The sequence below is a fragment of the Lynx rufus genome, unplaced genomic scaffold (genome assembly GCF_022079265.1).
Source record: "Lynx rufus isolate CCGP_SWC_20201006 ecotype Redwood Valley unplaced genomic scaffold, mLynRuf1.p SCAF_9, whole genome shotgun sequence".
In the NCBI taxonomy this organism is placed as follows: Eukaryota; Metazoa; Chordata; class Mammalia; order Carnivora; family Felidae; genus Lynx; species Lynx rufus.
In genome coordinates, this window is record NW_025814897.1 from 58,748,955 (window position 1) to 58,763,127 (window position 14,173).

General features: G+C 51.5%; 1 protein-coding gene across 2 annotated transcripts in view; it reads right to left on the reverse strand.

Annotated features, from left to right (window-relative positions):
• Positions 1–1,163: 1,163 nt before the first annotated feature.
• The window catches only part of P2RY6 (pyrimidinergic receptor P2Y6), a 42,901-nt gene continuing 29,891 nt past the window's right edge, over positions 1,164–14,173 (reverse strand). For both annotated transcript variants that reach the window (XM_047071844.1, XM_047071843.1), the window contains exons 2-4: positions 9,937–10,001; positions 9,144–9,205; positions 1,164–8,309 (exon numbers count right to left, since the gene is read on the reverse strand). In XM_047071844.1, the coding sequence (XP_046927800.1) occupies positions 7,289–8,275 (987 nt within the window). In that variant the 5' untranslated portion in view covers positions 8,276–8,309; positions 9,144–9,205; positions 9,937–10,001 and the 3' untranslated portion in view covers positions 1,164–7,288. The remainder of the gene's footprint in view (positions 8,310–9,143; positions 9,206–9,936; positions 10,002–14,173) is intronic.

The following is a 14,173-nucleotide window of genomic DNA, read 5'->3' on the forward strand; positions in this document are numbered from 1 at the left end:
TGGCCTAGTGCCTCTCTACCCTTGCCTTGCTGTGTGACTTTGGATATATGCTTACACTTTTCTGGGCCTCAGCTGCCTCATCTGAAAAGTGAGGAGTGGGTCTAGAGTTCCCCAAGAGTGCCTCTCTGACTCTATTTGAAGTCAAATTCTTGTTTCCTCTGAAATACTTTTCTACTCTTTGGGGAAAGTTTTGTTATGGTGGGGGAGACCCTCATCCTGACAGACACTGCTCTCCTCCAAAAACAATGGTCCCTACCACTGAAATTTGTACTTTGCCAAACTTTTTCACATCCTGTCATATTTTGTCTTCACATCACTTCTGGAATAGAAGTTTATATTCCCATATCACAGATGGGCAAACTGATGGAGAGATGCAGAGACTCAGGTCACCTCAGCATCCTGAAGCTTGGCCTTGAGGTAGGCTGACTGAGGCCTTTGGATCAGGAATCCCCTTGGTGAGGGGTGAGGAGGGTGTTTAAGGATCTAGGCTGGGCCACCACCCAGTGGCACACTCACCCAGGCAGAGAGTGGCTTGGCTGCTTCCAGCACCTCACGAATCCTCCTAGCCCCAGTACCTTCTGATTCGTGATGAGACAAAGTCATCTTCCAGGTACAGAGGGTGCCTGGGTGTTTTTAGCTCTTCAAAGACTCATCTAGGAGGTTGCTGGGAACACTGGGCACCAGGGTAGAGAGGGGAACATTTCTGGGAGTCTAGAGCTGGGCCCAATGCAGGCACCCTCACAAGTGTGCCAGATGACCCTCAGCAGGTCACTCCCTTCCTCTGGGCCTCAAGCCCCTCACCTATGAAAGGAGAATGAAAACATTAACCCATCTACCCATAAGTCATGGTGCCCAGCAAGATCGGGGCTATAAAACCCTTGAAGAAATCAAGATAGGAAGGTTGTGATGGTCACAGTCATGGCCAGTGATGGCCCTTGGGTACTTAAGAGGGAGAAAGATAAGGAGTGAGAGGACCTTGAGAAGAAATGCCCTCCAGGGGCCACCTGGGTGGCTCAGTTGGTTAAGCGTCTGCCTTAGGCTCAGGCCATGATCTCACTGTTCATAGGTTCGAGCCCCATATTGGGCTCTCTGCTGTTACTGTGGAGCCTGCTTTTGATCCTCTGTCTCCCTCTCTCTCCTTTCCCCTTCCCCCACTCCCCTGCTCGTCTCTCTCTCTGTGTCTTTCAAAAATAAACATAAAAAAAGAGAGAGTGAGAGAGAGAAAAAGAAGCAATAACCTCCAGGAAGGAACTGTCTTAGGGGGAATCTGACTCTTGACTCCATTCCCAAGTCAATTAGAAATGACCTGAGATTGTCCCCTTTCCTGTATAATTAGACCTCAAGTGGACAGTATTGGATTATTTATAACCTTTAGTTCATGACACATTCTCACCACTTCTTTAATTGGCTCCCACCACAAAACAACTAGGACCTTGATAATGTCCTACATCTCATCATATAGGTTCCCTACCACCCATTCTCCTGCTGTCGTACCACGCCGAATAATAACCATTACCTCCTGTGTTCAGCATTCCTTTGCTTTCCTTTTTGTGTAGTTTTGTTGCATCTGTGTATTCCTTCAAAGTATATATTTTCATTTTAGTTGTTACAAAAGGGCATCTTGCTCTGTGTAATTTTTTGAGATTACTTTGTACTTAATATTATACTGCTTAGGTTTATCCATATCGTCACACATCCGTGTAGTGCATTCTGGCTGCGTGTAATATTCCATTGTGTGAATATAGCATGGTGTATTATTCATCCACTCTCTCATGGATGGATATTTGAGTGTTTGCAGGTGTTTGCTCTTGCAAATAGTGCTGCTCTGAGCATTGTGCACGACTCCAGGAGCAAATGCGCAGGAGAGCTCAGGGTAACAGGCCATGTGACTACTCAACATCCAGGAGGCATTGTCAAGCTAGGATCGAATATCTCTCTGTGTGTTTTTATTTTATTATCTGTGTTTCCTTTTATGTGAAATGCCAGTTTGTGCCTCTTCTATTGGGTTATTATACTTTTTTGTACTTTATGAAAATTCTGCTCTAACTTTTCCATGCTCAATAGGGTGGCTTAGGGAGGGCTGGTAGTATTATCATTGTTTTATACGTAAGGAAACAGAAACTTAGAGAAGTGAATGGGCTTGTTTAGAGTCAGAGTCAATAACAGCCCTTTTGCACTGAGCTGATACCTTCTGAGACCATTGGGCCTCAGCTAAGAAACCTCTGCCCCTTAAGCTGAGTCACAAAACCCCTGGTCCCCATCATCTCTCAGCTCCTGACCATTACATGAGCTTATAGTCTCCCCAGTGAGACCTTAGCCCTTGTTATGTTCTTCTGAGCTCTCCTCCCAGCTGTAATGATCCAGGGTATATATTTATTTCATTATTGTCTTTCTGTTTCATCAGACGAGAAGCTCGCTCAGGGCAGGGACCCACTGCTCAGCATGATGCCTGGCTCATAGTAGGTGCTCAATAAATGTTGTTTACTGGATGAACTGCCAGTTTCCTTGTCTGCACCCCTACTCTCACCCCCAGGTTCTTTCTGAGGATAGGGTCTGGGTCAGAGCTGCCTCTGTGTTCCCATCGCCATCTTGGAGGAGTATAGAGAATGTGTGTGGAAGAATGAATGAAGGAGGGAGGAGCAAGCTGCATCTATTCCTAGGACAGATCCAGTGCCCCTGGGCTTTTCCACATTAGAAAGGACAAGCCCTGGTTCCTGATTCTCTGGCTCTTCCATCTTTGGCCCTGCCCCTGTACTCAACCTACAACAGCCAACTCATATGCCTCCTGTCATGGAAGTGCCTTCCCTGGACCAGGCCTCCCTGGGAGCCTTCTTCTCTCTTTTCTTCTCCACCCATCACCTCCACTTCCTCCCTGCCTGCTACTCCCTCATTCAAACACCTCCACTGCCACCATCATTCAGAAACCCCTAGGCTCTGACCTTTCACCTCTCTGGCTCCTCCTCCTGCCCAGCCCCCTAATGAAGTTCCCAGGGTTCTCTCCAGGCCCTCCCTTCCTACTCTGTCCCTCAGGAAACCCATCTACCCCCTCGGCCTCAGGCCTCAAGCCGAAAGCACCATGACCACTCCCCAAGTTTTGCAATTCTCTAAGAAGCCTTCCTGGGTATCTCCAGACCCTGCTGAGTCCTAGCTCCCACCCAGGTTGAGGCCTTGTTATCAAGCTGGACCCTGCCCCCACCCCAGTCCAGGACACTGCCTGGCCTCCCTCTAGGTCCACCATCTCAGGATAGGAGCGAAGTAGAGGGACTTGTTTTGGCTGTGGTAACAAAGGCCTGAAAAACTCGTGGCTTAAAAAAGATAGACATTTATTTCCCTCTTGTGCAAAAGTCCAAATTCAGGTGGCCCCAAACTGGAATGGTCAGAAACCCAAGCTGTTTCTCATGGTCCAAGATGGTGCCCCAGCTGTGAGGCCCCCATTGTAAGCAGCAAGAAGGGAGGGGAGGCAAAGGACAGACCCCACCTATCTTTTAAAGACCTTCATCCCCTGTAGGCCACTTTGCTTATATCCCACTGCCCAGGATTAAGATACCTGGTCGTACCCAGCTGCAAGTAAGGCTGGGAAATGAAGTTTTCATCCTAGGAGAACTTGTGCCTAATTAAAGGAGAGTTAATACTGCAGTTGGCACTTAGCCGTCTCTGTTACAACTTCCTAGGGGGATCCCCAGTTACTGGCACTGGCTGAGGCAGGTGGGCACTTGAAAGGCACGTAATAAAAGGAAAGGGAAGCGACGCAGGTCGAGTAAGGCAAGGGGGGCATCTAGTATCTGGGTTAGAGAAAGACTGTGTGACCTTCACAGGTCAATTCTCACATCTGGGCCTCAGTATCCCCATCTGTAATTGGAGGTATTGTAAGGATTAAGTGAGAAAACGTGTGTACAGCACACTGCATGTGCCCAGGACCTGCAGAGCCCAACAAATGGCCACTGCTGTCATTGTTGTGGCTCCCCGGTGCTCCCCTGGGCTGGCACCAAGCCTTTTACTCTCCAGCCCTGCCAACTCTCCAGCCTAATCTCTTGCTATCTTTCCTCCAACAGCCTCTACGCCTTGGGCTGTGCTGTTCCCCGCACCAGAACAAACTTGCCCTCTCTTCTTCAGTCTAATTATGGCCATCCTTCAAGCCCCAGCTGCACTGCTACACCCCAGGAAATCTTCCTCAAGCCCAGAGCATCACCTTGGACCCCTGTGAACCCACATGCTCCCCCACCCCTCACCACACTCTACCTCCACACCTTCGTCCGTGTCTCCTCTGTCTTTACCCCAGTGAGCAGACATCCCCAGCTGAAGCCCCTATCCCCGGGTGTGCTCTGGGTTAAAGTGAGGAGAGAGATTAGGGGATGGGGACAAAAGGAGGGAGAAAGAAGGGGGGAAATTCAAGCTCCCCAAATGGCACTCAGGAGTCTCTGGCATTAATAAATGGTTTTTCCTTCTTGTAGGAGTAGATAGATGGGGCTCATGGATTATGACCCTCGTTCTGAAGGGAAAAAAGAAAGTGCGCGGAGTTTTTTTTCTTAAAAGACCAGCTGCCTCCTCAGGTGAAGGAAGGAGAAATCCCTTGCTCAGAGCCCCTTGTTTAGAAACTTCCTAGGCAAATTCCTAGAGAGAGAAACTGGAGGAACTTGTGTGCACAAAAGGCAAAGTCATTACAATAGCAACACTCATTGCACGCTTACTGTGTTTCGGCATTACTCTGAGTGCTTTGCACGTATTAATCCTCACAACCACTTTGCAAGACAGATAGCATCATCATTCCCATTTTATAGCCTGGGAAGTTACGGTACAAAGAGGCTACATAACGTGCCCAGAGTAACATAACTAGTAAGTGGTAGAGCCAAGATACACGCTCAGGTTGAGCTGGGTCTGCAGTTTCCACCCTTTATGCTGTTCTGCCTTGCGAAGGGATGCTGGAAATGGAATTTACCTGTGGTCCACAATGTTCACTCTTGGAAAAGTAACCAGAGAAAGGGTCACCATTCTCGGCAGTCTGCTAGGACAGTCATCTGGGATGCTCTGGGCACTGTGGGCAGAGGCCCTCTGCCTTCCGATCTCCTGCTGCCCTACTCCCCCATGACAGGCAACTGAAGAGTCTCATCTCAGACTCTCAACAAGATGCAAGGCAAGCATCATCTGTACTACTTGGCAGGACATTGCATTGTGTTGGGAATATACATCTTCTGACATTTCCTCACATCTCTTCCCTGTGACCCAAAGAATCAAAGTCCCTTCTGTCCAAATTATCATCACCTTCTTCAGCAAGGGCACTTTTGATGGGTTCCCAAGATGGTTTGGGCCCGGTTTTCCCACTTCCTCAGACAGCTGCAAGCACACTTCCAACATTACTATGGAGTTTAACTCCCGCAGAGCCCTTCTCTGAATGCCCCCATTGCCCAACAGCCTTGGAGATTAGACAGGGCTAAAAGGAAAATGCTGAGTAAGCTACGCAGTCCTTCCCCTCCCTGCCCTGTCCCTATGCCCTGCCCTCTCTCGGCTCTACCCTCTAAGAAGGTAGACTCTTTGTCAAGACTGGTTCGGGTACAGGGTCTGAGTGGTATACTAGCAGCCAAGGGCAGGTGAAATTGTTCTACAGGTGGAAAGCTGGGACCTGGGAGGAAGGAATAAGGAATGGAGGAGAAGTGAGGGGGGGGTCCGGTGGGGGTGTGTGTGGAGATATGAGGAAAAGGAGCAGAGAGGGTGAGGAGCTGTGCGGGTGGGGCTGAAAGGAGGGGTGGGTGGGGAGAGCAGGTAAAGAGGCCTTATGTGGCAGAATCCCTTGGCTGTCTTCTCAGAGACCTTCAGTGAAGATGCCTTTCCAAAGCTTTTGAAGGCTCAGGTCTGTGTTTGAGACGCCCCTGTGAGATGGCCTCCAGCAGCCTCCCAGGCACCCACAGGCCAGAATGATGAAGGTGAGAGGGCAGGAGCAGAACCCATGGACCAGTCTGTCTTGAGACTGGCCACAGGACTTCTGCACCTCCATGTGGCAGCCTCCTGGTAGCCCTGGCATGGCCCTGAGTCTCTTCAAGTTGACTTCTCCTTCTAGAATGAGGCAATATTGAAGGGCTATTTCCCTTCACTTGGGGGGGCCTGGTGGAGGGTTCCTCAGGCACCCAGGATACCCTGAGGCTGAAAGAGGCCCATGCGAAGAGATAGGTGAGGAGAGGTGGGGTCTGGGTCTCTTCCTGGCATTCAATGCTCTGGTCCCACCCACTCCATCCCCTCTTGGACTTAACTGAAACTCACTATTGATTTGCAGCCAGATTCAACAGGTCTCTGCCTCTGGGTTTTATGCACCCAGTGCCTTCCATCAGGAGCAGCCTCCTTCTCTCTGTCTTTTGGATTCCTCCCTGGCTTAAGCTCCACTCTTTGAAGAAGTGCTCCCTGATTCTTCCCTCTGCTCAGCCCCCACAGCCTGAAGGGTGGCTATGGGACAGCTTTTGTTTTCTCAACTTTCACACACAGCAGACCATATGCCTGCCCCCCACTCCAGCTCTCTACCCATATCCTCCAGCGCAGAGTCTAGATTAGGGCCATCCCAGGCTGGGTGAACACGCTCCCCACTTCTATTTGCTGACCTGCCACTCAGCCCTAAACATCTGGTTCAGATGCCCCCCAGCCCCGCCCTGAGAAATCTTTCCTGACTCCTTGGACTGGATCATGGGTATCCTCTGTTCACCCCTCCCCACCAGCCATGCTTCCCTCTGTCACAACCTTGACGTCACTTTGTCAAATGTCAGTATATCCAGTAGTTGGGAACCTATATGGGGCAGAGCTGGGACTTGTTCTCCTGGGGCCCTGGAATCAACCCAGGCCCAAGCACAAGGTGTAGGTAAAGTTTTGCTGAATGAATGGAACATCACATACCTCCAGAGAGCTCATATTCATCCCTCAAAATCCAGCTCAAATGCTCCTTTCCAGAAGCCCTCACTTCCTCCTCCCATCTTCCCTCACTCCCTTTATTGGTGACTCCAAAACATTCGGCATGCTCCTCAATTACAGTGCATGTCACACGCCATTTTTGTGAGCAGCTTAACATGGCTTCCCTGCCTCTCCAGGGCTGACTGGGATCTTCTGGAGAGCCAGGTCTGAGCTTGTCTCTCTGTGCCCACACGGCCCAGTCCAGAGAAAGAGCTCAATAAATAGTCATTGGTTGAGATTTTGGAGTCTGTGGGGCGACCTCACTCCATGCCCAGCTGAGCTAAGCTCTAATTCTCTGCACAGTTTGGGGTTGGTGGGGCTTCCGGCGCCACGGCCCCAGGTGTCCTTGTCCCCAGTGGGCTCAGGGACCCCGTCGCTGCCACTTGGCCGTGAGTTTCTGCAGCAGCTCATGTGGCCTCCGGCGGAACTTCTTCTGAGTGAAGTAGAAGAGAATGGGATCCAGCACGCTGTTGGCACTGGCAAAGGGCCGTGTGACTTTGTAGGCAGCTGCAAAGGCCTCCAGCACAGGGCAGGGGACCCCAGATGTAGAGCGCACCGCCAGGTAGGCTGTCTTGGTGACGTGGAAGGGCAGGAAGCTGACGGCAAAGGCGGCTGCCACCACCACCGCCATGCGGGCTGCCTTGCCACGCCGCTCCCGGGCCACTGGCCCTGCTGGGCCGTCCTGGCGGCACAGATGGTAGGCCAGGCGGCAGTAGCAGGCCAGCAGGGCGGCAAAGGGCAGCAGAAAGCCGATGACCGTGAGGGCCATGCCGTAGGGCATATAGTGGGAGGCCAGGGCAGGCGGGCTCAGGTCGTAGCAGACGGTGCGGTTACGCTGGACGCCTGTGGCAGCAAAGAGGGCTGTGGGCAGACACTGGGTCGCCACAGCCAGCCACACGGCCCCACACACTACCCAGGCGGTGCGGCGGCCCCCACGCTTGTGCCAGGGGGCCAGTGGGTGGCAGATGCCCAGGTAGCGCTGGAAACTGATGCAGGTGAGGAAGAGGATGCTGCCGTGCAGGTTGGCGTAAAACAGGAAGCGGACCAGGCGGCAGGCGAGGTCGCCAAAGGGCCAGTGGTCACCTTGGGCATAGTTGTAGATGAGCAGGGGCAGGGAGCAGGCGTAGAGCAGGTCAGCCAGGGCCAGGTTCAGGGTGTACACGGCTGTGCGGGTCAGGGCCCGGCGGGATGTGCCGATCTGGGCGATGACACAGGCGTTCAGTGGCAGGCCGGCCGCCAGCACCACTGAGTACACAGGTGGCAGTAGCAGTCTCTTGAAGTTCTCTTGGTAGACACAGGTGGTGGGCAGTGAGCCCGGGGCCTGTCCTGTCCCGTTGTCCCACTCCATGGCTGCCCGATTATGCTTCCCACATGCACAGAGGCTAGGGAAGCAACACAAAACCTGTCAGTAACTACACTCACTGACTGTCCGGTAGGCCCCCTGTCCCTCTCTGGGCCCTGATCTCCACCTGAACCATCTATGATACTCACTACCCCACGGAGACAGCACGCTGCCTTCACTTTAAGGAAACCTGGAATACAATAAAGCTCAAGCTTGGGAAAAATCCAACTCACTTTCTATAATATTCATTTCCCACCAACCTTCCTGGTGAACTTCTATTCGGCCTTCAAAACCCCATGTCTTCAAAACCCAAATGTCTCCTCTTTAAGGGGAGACTGACAGACTTTTGGTTTTTGTTTGTTTGTCCTAAATCTTTTTTTTAAAAGTTTTATTTATTTAGGTAATCTCTACACCCAACAGGGGCTCGGACTCACGATCCCGAGATCAAGAATCACATGCTCTTCTGACTGAGCCAACCAGGCACCCCAGGCAGACTTTAGTTTGAATCCCACCTGTGCTACTTATTAGCTATGTGACCTTGGGCTAGTGATATACCTTTTCTGAGTCTCAATTTTCCCATCTGAAAATTGCAGGAATGACAGGCCACCTCTCAGAATGTCATGAAGTTTGAGGTACTAAATCACGCTAGGTAGGGCTTCCCCTGGGCTTTTTGGAGTTTGGAGATTATGGTTATGGTGAACATGTGTGTCTTTCTCTCCTACACAGACCAGGAACCTCCTGAAGAAGTGCCAGGTCTGATGCCTGTATCTGGGAGCCCAATCTGCGGTCCAGGGCAGTGAAGGCCCTGGTAACTCTTAATTAATCAACGTGAACAGTATCCACACACTGTGAACTGATGAAGGACAGTGCCCACCTCCTCAGACTGGACTCCACCTTCCAAAGCCATGGTTCTTCTTTTGGCTGCAATCTTCTTATCTGTAAAATGGGGGAAGGAGGTGATTCAGGAGTTCCTCTAAGCCTCCTTCTACTTGACTTGAGGCTACAAATGTCCGTCTAGCACACACTGGACCACAGCACCCTCTGGTGGCTAATATGAAAACAGCTTCCCCAAAGGCAAAAGGGCAAATGACTGAGGACCAACCAAATCTGTTGTTTTTTTTTAACTGATTTTATTTTTAAGTAATATCTTCACCCAAAGTGGGGCTCAAACCCACAACCCCATGACCAAGAGTCATGCGCTCCACTGACTGAGCCAGCCAGGCGACCCTACTGCTTGCTTTTTAGAGAGAGGAAAATCCAGGCACAGCAAGAGGCAGTGATGGCTCAATCTTCCTCATTGAGTTAGAAGCAGAGCCAACCACCTGACTGAGAGGAGACAACTAAACATAGCCCATGGTCATGGGATGTAGAGGTTATAAACCCAACTTCAGAGCTAGGCAAGCCCGACATGGGGCTCATTCAAATCCTGGCTCCCCTACTTCTACGCTGTTCAACCCAAAGCATATCACTGGCCTTTTCTGGGTCTATGTTCTTATCAGTAAAACATGTCATAGGCCTGATATACAGTAGGTGCTTAATAAATGCCATGCCATGCTGTTGTATCCTACACGTAATGCCTCCATTCATCCCTTCAGGCGAGATTTTGGGGAAGCACAAGTGTCTTACGGGGTTCCCTGGTGAGGTAAGTCTGGCTTCTTGATACTTACCTCCCAACTGGCATGTCCACATTTACTGGTGCCCAGAGAGAACTCGCAACTTAAATCTAATGGACCTGAAAGACAAAGCCTTTGAGACAGTGAGTCAGATCATCCCCCTTCCTATTTATAGGTGGGAAAACTGAAGCTAAGGAAAAGATATGAAGTCCTGTAAATGTACACAGAGGGTGACAGAGGTTTGAGGCCAGAAGGTTCAAATTCCAGCTCTGCTACATGTGAGCCGTGGGGATTTAGGCTCATTACTGAACTCCTGGGCCTTGGTTTCCCCATCTGTAAAATGGAGTAATAGAGTACCTGCCTCATAGGGTTGTTATGAAGATCAGTGCCTGGCACAGGGCAAGTGTTAGCTATTCTTGATGTGAATATACCTGCTAAGTCAAGTTATGAGATTTTTATTTTTTTTAATTATTATTCTTTTTTTTTTTTTTAATTTTGAGAGAGACAGAGCAGGGGAGGGGCAGAGAGAGGGAGAAAGAGAGAGAATCTCAAGCAGGCTCTGAATTGTCAGCACAGAGCCCGACATGGGGCTCAATCCTACGAACTGCAAGATCATGACCTGAGCCAAAATCAAGAGTCGTACGCTTAACTGACTGAGCCATCCAGGCCCCCAAGTTATAAGATTTTTAAAAGTTAAGCTAGAGCAAAACGTAACTACCCAAACTAATTTCTACCAACTTAAAATTTGATTCTGATGAAAATATTTTCCCCAGAGTCTGGGCAAATGCAAAATGAGGTTTGGATTCTCTAGTCTGTATCCCACATGCCATATTATCTTTAATTATGAAAAATTCTTTGTGGGGCTTCAGCCCATGTGCTAGGAGTGCCGGGTGCCCAGTTAGCCAGTTAGGCACGGGGGAAGCCACAGGAAGAAGCACGGGAGGACCCCCATTGTAGCCAGGAAGCCAAGATTAGTACAGGCAAGAGAAAGCTCATTTACCCATCTCTTCATTCATTTGTTCAGGCTATTCTTTCCTTTATGCATTCATTCTCCTGTTTTCACCTGCCAGGCATTTAATGCATACTTACTGCCTGCTGGATGCATGGGGGCACAGTACATAGATGTCGATGCACATAGATAGGTAGAGATATAGAAATTATTTATACACATACACATACACGTACACGTACATATACATATGCTAGTCTGCATGGGGAGACCAGTGTAAGCCACAGGATAGAAGAGACTTTTCAGAAGAGAACGAAGGATGGAGCATGACCCAGGTGGTTGAGGAGGAATTCCCTGGGTGGAGAGGGGTGTGAGGATCTCTGGGTGTCCCCAGGTGGGGAGGAAAGTAGAGCAGGCAGAGCTTGAGAGGAGAGCAGCCTTCTAGGGCAGGGTCATGGTGAGGAGGAAGAAACGGGTAGAAGGAACAGTGCTGTGCCTCTGAACTCTCTTTTGGGAGGCCTATTGTCCTCAGACACCACCCCGAGGGAAAGCCCTCGCCTCAGGTGACTGGAGGCTCCAGATATTTCCTGCTCTCCACTCCCTGGTAAGACTGGTCCTCTTGGAAGGAGGCAGAGGCAGCACAAGGAGATCCAGAGTGAAGCTTCAGGTCTGCTCCAAGAAAGGCAGGCATGCCTGTCACCCTGGCTCCCTCACACTCTTCCCTCTGATGACTACGAGAGGTAGGGGCTGGTCCCAGCGGAGGGCTCCCTTGGCCCCTGCCTCCCAGCAGCTGACACTGTCTCCCTCTAGCTCTCACAGATGTCATTTCTTGGGCCCTGAGCCCTGGGCCAGCTCAGGCCCCAGTGTCTTCCTGGGCTCCGGCCACACTGTCTCTGGTGGGGGGCTTTCTAGCAAGTGGGTCAGATTACATCCTTCCCTGTATTCCTCTGCCCTTTGAAGAAAAGCTCAAACTCCTGACATTCAGGCTCCCTGCTGAGCCCTCCAACCTTATCAAGGTACCCCTGGTTGCTCCACTCTGCCCCTTCCTATCCTGCCACACTGTTCCTGAGACAATAAGACCGCCACACAACTATCCACAGTCAGAGACCTAGACTTCCTCTTGGGCCGTTCCATCTTTGTTGTTCCCTCTACACAAAGTGCCATTCATCACATGTCTGTTTGTCAAAACCCTAAGAGCGCATCCAGCTGCAGATCCCATCTTGCTTCTTCCTATCTGGTCCTCCAACTGGGTAGAGTCCCTTCTTCTGGTCCCCTCAACACCGTGGACCTCCTTTAGGTCAGCACTAGGCCCAGCCTGCCTGCCCAAAGTCACAGTTCCTTGTGTCCAGCCCCCATGCCCCCCTCACATTGGCCCATAGCACCAACACTCACATGCAGCCTCCTGTCCCCGAAGCACCTTGGTGGCCTCAAATGCGTTGGAGCAAGGGGGGCGCCAGACATGAGGCTCTCCACTCTCCTGCCCTCAACTCAGGCTGCAACACCTCCAAAGGAGCAGGCGGCTTCCTCTGTTTCCTGGCAGGGCTGTCTCTGACTGAAATAGCCCCTGCGGGGGCCACCCCCTCCCTGCCACCTCCAACACCAAGGTCTGGCGGAAACTGGGCCTCAAGGAGCAAGGAGGCGGAGAAAATGTCTCCTTCCTGGAACCCTTCCCACCCAGCAGAAGGAAGAGGGTGATGAGGGGATAGAAAGGTGGGGGAGAACCAGAGGCTGCTGGTCAAAGGCCAGCCCCACAGCCCCAGCAGCTTCCTTTCTCCTCAGCCCTCTCTCAGTCTTCTCATCTGTCAAATGGGCATGTGGGTAATTAAAGAGTTTTTGGCTCCCCCTTTAGCTGTAACACCCAGAGTCACCTTGTAGTCACTCACTCCCCCATCCATCCCTCCTTTCTCCATTCAATAGCTCATTCACTGACCTATCCATCCCTCTACATGGTAATCTACTTATGCACTCACTTATTTGGTCACCTTCTCCCTCTCTCCTTCCCTCTCTTCCTTTTCTCCCAAACCATTATTGAACACCTACTGTATGCCCTCAGATCCTCCCACATACCTCCACTTCTCAGGCACTGTCTCCTGCATGGCGGGTCCAGAGCTCACCGGGAGTGACAGCTGTGGGTTGTGGGGATAGAGGTGATGCCCCTGAGAACTCATCTGAGTGAGATTCTCCCTGCCGGTGCCAAGCCCTCTTCCAGCCCCTCCTTACTCCCAAACCAAGACTCAGAGCTGTTAGGATGGACCAGAGGAGGTGAGGTGGCTTCTCATTGTTCCAAGGAGGACAGCTCCAGTAGCAGAGGCAGCATTTGCAGGGATGACTTGGAGGAGGTGGGCTTTGGTTGGGAGAAGCTGGGGCAACGAGAGGGGGACAAGTTCACGCAGGGAGAGAACACTGCCCTGGGTGCTTGAGGCCCAGGTTCTTGTTTACTTTGGCCCCTACCCACAAGCCCCTTCCCCTCTCTGAGCCTCCTTGGCAGAATGTGGTCATAGTGGCCACCAGCATGTTGTGAGGATGAACTGCCAGGGACAGGGAGGACCCTTTTTACCCTGGCAGGTGTGAGCACTGCCCTCACACCCAAACCCATTTTATAGACAGGGGGATTGAGGAACTGAGTTGATCCCAAAATTTTGGGTCAAGCTGAGGAAATTTAGGTTCGAACTGCTGAGGAACACTTTGGTCAGTTGTGCAAGGATTGAGCACCTACTGCCTATTCAGGGCTGTGCTAAGAGGTTGCCAGCTGAAAGTGTGGACCTCCTGATCTGATTTTAGTGGTGCTAGAGCTCAGGAGGGCAAGGAGGCCTGGCCTTCAGCCCAGAAACGAGTCCTTTGCTGCATTCCTAGGACAATCTCCAGTGGTCACTCCCGCCACAGTGTCTGCCCCAAGAATGGGAGCAGCCCTGAGGGCTTCCTGGGGGTGTCAGACCCAGCGCAAGGCTTGGGTCAGAGTTCGTGCTACCGGGTTGGGGCCCAGGTGGGAGAGCTCAGGTCTCGGGGGTCATGGGAAGGAGTGACCTGGAATGGCTCCTGGAGAAGGCATGTCTGTTGCTGGGACTTAAAGGGCCAGGAGGACTTGGCCACATGAAGAGTGAAGAGAGCACCCTAGGCAGGAGGCACACAGGCAGGGAATGAGCCTATCCTGTGGGAGAAATGAAGCATAGTGTAGCAGGGGATGAGCTGTGTGAAGAGGGGCCCAGTTGGAGGCCTGAGGGGGCTGGCCCATTTAAAACCTCCAAGACAGAGCCCAAGTGCCCCTGCTCTGCTCCCAAGCCTGCCAGGGCTCCTAAGTCCAGCCTCAGCCCTTCCCCACCAGGCTTTCCAGCCCTGAGGCGT